This window comes from Mus caroli, chromosome 2 (genome assembly GCF_900094665.2).
Source record: "Mus caroli chromosome 2, CAROLI_EIJ_v1.1, whole genome shotgun sequence".
Classification (NCBI taxonomy): Eukaryota; Metazoa; Chordata; class Mammalia; order Rodentia; family Muridae; genus Mus; species Mus caroli.
The window spans coordinates 155924613-155931019 of NC_034571.1; the positions used below are offsets into that span (position 1 = coordinate 155924613).

A 6407-nucleotide genomic window follows, 5' to 3' on the forward strand; every position below is an offset into this window, starting at 1 on the left:
CGTCCACAAGCAGCACTTTGTAGACCAGGCTGGCCTTGAACTCAGAAATCCGCCTGCCTCTGCCTCCCAAGTGCTGGGATTAAAGGCGTGCGCCACCACGCCCGGCTGTGGTTAGTTTATTCTTTAATGGTTCCTTTTTGATACTGTTTTAAGTAGAACACAGGTTTCACATTGTTCATTGTTAGAGTGCAGGAGTATGGTTGAGTTGCATGTACTCTGTCCTACAGTGTCACTGAGCTTGTTGCTTATTGCTAGTTTTCATTTTTAAAAAGTGTATGTGTGTGGGCTGGAAAGATGGCTCAGCAGTTAAGAGCACTGACTGCTCTTCCAGAGGTCCTGAGTTCAAATCCCAGCAACCACATGGTGGCTCACAACCACCCATAATGAGATCTGACGCCCTCTTCTGGTGTGTCTGAAGTCAACTACAGTGTACTCATGTATATGTGTGTGTGTGTGTGTGTCTAATATAATAAATTTGTAAAAAAAAAAACTTGATAAAAGGTGTGTGAGAGTATGTGTGTGTGGTTGTAGTGTGGATGTCTATGCTGTGGTGAGGTATGCATGTGGGGTTCCACCATGTTTGATGTTTGAGAGAGGGCATTTTGTTTTTCATGGTGCAGATTCCACAAGTTCTCCTGTAATTCACCTCCCATCTCCTAGGAGGAATGTAGGATTACAGATGGGCTTTCAAGCCTGTCTTTCACTGAGTTAGATGTCAGCATTGGAGATGTCAGATCCATGTGGGGTTGGAATTACAGACACCTGATGTGGACACCTGATGGGGGTGTTGGGAACCAAACGCAGGTGCTGTGACAGAGTAAGAAGTGCCGTGCATCACTGAGCACTCCTCTAGCCGTCCTTACTGTATAGACATTTCTTTATTTTTGGGAGAGGGTTTTGCAGTATAGCTTTAGCTGGCTTGGAACTCCTAGTCCCCTTGCTTCAGCCTCCTGAAGGCTGGGATACGAGGCCTTTGCCAAGATGCCTGCTTTCTAAACCCTTCCGTAGAGTCTTTGAAGCCAGCATTGCTGTTCTGATGTCCACTTGTAGCATCCTCTCATGCCAGTTGCCTCTAAGCCGTTTGGAAGGCTTTGGGTTGCAGTTAGGTTGTTCCTCAGTTTTCCAGTGACTGCCTCAGGACTCTTCCCCTGTTCAGCTGCCATCTGCTTCCCAGCTTACAGAATTTTCTGGCTCTGCTTTTCAGTTTTAGATGGTTTGGGGAAGAAGTGACATTAAGATGTGTTTGTCCAGTCTGTCATCTTTTAAGCAGAAATCTGCAATTAGTTTCTTTTTCTGTTTTGGAGACAGTTTTCTGTAGCCCAGGCTGGTGTTAGACTCCATCCCTCTGCCTCAGCCCCCTGGGTTAGCAGCACACGGCTATCTCTGAGACTCAGTGTGTGATGCAGCTTGAGTTTCATGTGTGAGTGTGCTGTTGCACACTGGGTGCTCACTGACCTTGCTGTTTAAGTTCCTACTGCCACAAGTGTGATGGTAGATATGTGGTAAGTAAGCGTCAGGAGCTGGAGTTTTTAGTGTGTATTTGATTTTTGTCCTTAGGATAATTGCCCCCTCCCCCCAAATATAGAAACTTATTTTGGTAAAAGTATTAGATAGAATTTTTTTTTTAAGATTTATTTATTATTATACCTAAGTACACTGTAGCTGTCGTCAGATGCACCAGAAGTGGACGTCAGATCTCATTACGGATGGTTGTGAGCCACCATGTGGTTCTGGGATTTGAACTCAGGACCTTCGGAAGCGCAGTCAGTGCTCTTACACACTGAGCCATCTCGCCAGCCCTAGATAGAATTTAAGTTTAGAGTTTTATACATGACTACCTAGATTTTAGTTTGTTCCTCTTCCTCCTCCTCTTCTTCCTCTTCCTCTTCTTCCTCCTCTTCTTTTTCCTCCTCCTCTTCTTCCTCCTCTTCCTCCTCCACTGAGATAGGGTATCATTACATAGTACTGGCTGGTCTAGAACTTTGATATAGACCAGGTGGCCTTGAACTCAGAGAGATCTGCCTGCCTCTAGCTCCAAATGCTGGGGTTAAAGGTTTGTGCTACCACCCTTGGCCAGTGCTTTGTAGTTTGGGGATATTCTGTCCTTCTCACGCTGGTTTGAAAGCCTGTTAAATTGTCTGTGTGAGAGCTGACAGGCTTTTGATTGTGTGCATATATAGTTATGAGCCAGTTTTTGGGTTTAACACTTTCTGTTGCTCTGTTGTACTTAGTAACTCTGTAACTAATTGGAGTTTAGGATACACAGGTTACTTAATTCTCAAAACACTTTCCTTTATGTAGCTATCCCTTTCTGGTTTAAGTAATCTAGTAAAAATAACTTTGGGTATCACCATTTGAAAACACGCCGGCAAGTTTGAGGTTTCTGCTAAGGAAATGATTAAGCCCAAGTTGTTTCCTTTGTTGTTGTTTTTAAATTTGGTGGTCAGTGTGAGGTTAGTTTAGAAGTGCCATCTGTCATTGCTCCTAACTGACATAACCTAAGTCACAGGCACTTCAGGAGTATGGGAATAGGGATGGGAGACTTGTCTGTATCTTTGCTGTGTTTGGAAGTCCTCTCCCTAACTGTGCATCAGTTGTAGCAAGATTCTGGGACAGTGTTTACCTGCTTATTAGTGTAGTAAGTGCCATCTACCCTTCTTCAAGCCACGGGGGAACCTTGGGACCATTTTTTATATCTCAGCTTTAAGGCGATTTTTCTAATTGCACATATAAACCAAGGGAGTGTTACCGAGTGTAAGAAGGAAAACATCTGAGTCGTTCTGCCCTCTAGCTGTGACGTTCCTAACAGCGCTTATCTATCACAAGAGGCTGCTCTTGTGCGGCCCCTGCGTTTTCTGTTGACGGTGTTGCATTCTCTTGACTGTTGTTTTGTTTTCACAGAAATAAAGCTGTATTCTTCAGTATTTGTAAACTCTTTCTTACACATTTCTTACACATTTTCCATACCTGTTTTCATTTGAAATAGGGGTTTGCTATTTAGTTCTGTCTATCCTCAAAATTAAGAGCCTTTTGCTGTGTCTCTCATGTGTGGGCTGTAGGTGAGTGTTCACTCTGCTTGCCTCTTCCGAGAATTTTTAACATGGTATTTCAGTATATACGTATGTATTGTAATATTTATTTTTCTTTTTGAGCAGGGTCTTACTAGGTATTCCTGGCTGGCCTGGAACTTGCTATGTAGACCAGAATGGCCTAGAAAGCATGCACAAAGATCTGTTTGCCTCTGCCTCCTTGGGTGCTGAGATTAAAGGCTGGTCTTACTTATTTATGTTTTTGAGACTAGGTTTCATTCAGGTTCCCTGCCATTCTGGAACTCACTGTGCAGTCCAGGCTGGCCTTGAATTCTCTGAGATCTTCTTACCTCAGCTCCCTGAGGACTTAGATTACAAGTGTTAGGCACCTGTGTGGTAATTTTTTTTTTAAAGTTATTTTTATTATTGTTATGTGACTCAAGTTAGGTGCTTAGTTATTTATTGAGACAGAGTACCGCAGCATTGTCTTGATCTTGAGCTATGTTGTTCAGGTGGCCTTTGGAGTAGCTGAGGTATAGGTGTCCCTGGCTTGGTAGTCACTTGAACATTCTACTCTTGTGTGTATGGTTTAGGGTACTCGCATGTAAGGTAAATGTCTAGAAAGATACTTGGATAGAGAGATATAGATATTTTAAAGTTTACTAAATATTGCCAGTTGGTGAGGTTGTACTACCTCATATTCCAGTGATCAGATGTTTCATGTGTGTTTTTTACTAGTACTAGTTTAAATTTTTAAAATTTTAATAATTGTATTTTAATAATTGAAAATCTTTATGGTTCTTGGCCATTTGAATTTCTTTAGTGACTCATCTGATTATGCCTCGAGTATTGTTTCTAGATAAAGGCATTGTTTTTTAAAATGTTTTTATTTATTCCTTGAGAATTTTATACACTATATTTTAATCACATTTTTCCCCTTTCCAGGTCCTCCCACAGCTCCCACCCACCCACTACATGGAGTTTGTTGTTGTTAGTTATTTAATATTTTTGGTTTTGCTTTTGTTTCTGGTAAGAACCAGGGAGTCCAGCTTGCATTGGCCAGCTCCTCCAAAGCCTGAGGCCTGCCCTGGAGTCGGGATGTTGTTCTCAGTGACACTGTTGAAGGAAACAGACTTTCCTTCTCCCAGCAGCCATCAATTGCAAATGGCTTCTTGGCTGGGGGTGGGACATTGTCCCAACTTTCTGCATGTTGTCCAGTTGTAGTGGGTCTCTGTTACTTGCAGAAACTTCTCTGGTAATGGTTGATCTACAGGTGTAGCAATGTGTCATGAGGAGTTTTATTTATTTATTTTAAAGATTTATTTATTATTTATTTTATGTATGTGAGTACACTGAAGCTGTACAGATGGTTGTGAGCCATCATGTGGTTGTTGGAAATTGAATTTTAGGACCTTGCTCCCTCCGGTTAGCCCTGCTCGCTCTGGCCCAAAGATTTATTTATTATTATACCTAAGTACACTGTAGCTGTCTTCAGACACAACAGAAGAGAGCATCAGATCTCATTATGGATGGTTGTGAGCCACCATGTGGTTGCTGGGAATAGAACACTGGACCTTTGGAAGAGCTGTCAGTGCTCTTAACTGCTGAGCCATCTCGCCAGCCTGAGGAGTTGTTTTATTGATGTGTCATTTAGCAGAATAAAAGAAGCAAGTGCCCCTTAGGGCTGATGACCTAGTCTCAGATCCTTGGACTCATTGACAACATCAGTAATGGGCTCCATCCTATGGAGGGAGCCTTAATGAAATCTAAGCAAAAATTAACCGGTTAGTCTCAAACATCCGCGCCACCTTTTACCACTTGGTGTGAACACAGCAGTTTTTAATTGTTCAAACTGTTCCCTTTTCTCAGTAGTTTTCATGCTTTGTGTTGGTCTCTCCCCTTTCCCTTTTAGGATACCATGGCAAAGAGGAATACAGTAATAGGGACACCATTTTGGATGGCTCCTGAAGTTATTCAGGAAATTGGGTACAACTGTGTGGCAGACATCTGGTCTCTGGGAATAACTGCCATAGAAATGGCTGAAGGAAAGCCCCCATATGCTGATATCCATCCAATGAGGGTAAGGAAGCAGAGAGCCCGTGGGTGGTTAGCTGCTGGTTAGCAGTAGAAAGTGGTGTGGCAGCTTCCTCGGTTACATTTTAAACAAGAAATGAAGTAATTTTATATAATGATAAATACTGTAGGTGATATTCTTCCCCTGGCATTAGATGTAGTAAAAAATTAATTGAATATAGTCCTTCCTCCATTCTAGAGTGTCTGCTTGGCAGTCTCCTTGAAGGAGATATATAGGCTGTAAAATACAGAAATGTATAGTCTGACTTACAAATTATATACTATACATATATATATATATATATATATATATATATATATGTATGTATATCTTTTAAAAGCTAAGGTACCACATTTTTAGCTTTGTAAATATATGGGCTTTCTACTTAGTCATTTTCTGTGATTTCCATTGGGTCACCAGTGTCAGATAGCACTTGCTACAGTGTTTTCTTCAGGGTGTTTTTGCACTAACATCACTAACCACCATTTTGGTTCATATATTGTCTTTTTCATGCTTTTTTTGGTTCATGAATCCTCAGACTCAGAGGCAAAGCCTAGTCTATAGAACAAGTTCCAGGGTAGCTAAGATTACACGGAGAAACCCTGTCTTGGGACCCCCCCTCCAAAAAAAAAGAATTTAAAGTATTTAATGCAAAACAGTTTTGTTTTTCATAAAGTGGAATTTACATCATTTAAAATCCAACAGTTAAGAGTCTTTTAAAGAAAGATTTATTATTTTAATTATGTGCTACCTTGGAGGCCAGAAGAGGGTGTCAGATCTCCTGAAGCTGAAGTTACAAGCGGTGTGAATTGCCCAACATGAATGCTGGGAACCAAACTTAGGTCCTCTGCAAGACCACTGTGTGATAGTAACCGTGAGCACTCTCCAGCCCTAATACGGAATAACCTTGATCTTTGAGAAGGAGAATTTAAATGTGCTTCATTTTATAGCAGCCTATAGTAGCTAGATAATTTTGTTTTTTTCAGAGAGATGATTTGAGCATATGGAAAAAAATTAGTAGCAGAGCTCCTGCTTGGCATCCACAGGCCCAGTGTTTTAGTCCTTAGTGCCACAGTCTCTTCAGCCTCTACACACACACACACACACACACACACACACACACGAAAGGATTCTTTTGTTTTTGAAACTGTATGGTTTAGAATACCTGCGTGTGAGCAAGGGGAAGGGAAACAGTTATTAGGTCTCTGAACAGTTGTTAGACCTCTGAGCAGTTGTTAGACCTCTGAGCAGTTGTTAGGTCTCTGAGCAGTTGTTAGGTCTCTGAGCAGTTGTTAGGTCTCTGA

At 41.5% G+C, this 6407-nt stretch overlaps 1 protein-coding gene across 1 annotated transcript in view; it reads left to right on the top strand.

Annotated features, from left to right (window-relative positions):
• Stk4 (serine/threonine kinase 4) overlaps positions 1-6407 on the top strand; it is an 83407-nt gene that overhangs the window by 17238 nt on the left and 59762 nt on the right. The window contains exon 6 of the mRNA XM_021149719.2: positions 4942-5109. Coding sequence (XP_021005378.1) covers positions 4942-5109 — 168 coding nt within the window. The remainder of the gene's footprint in view (positions 1-4941; positions 5110-6407) is intronic.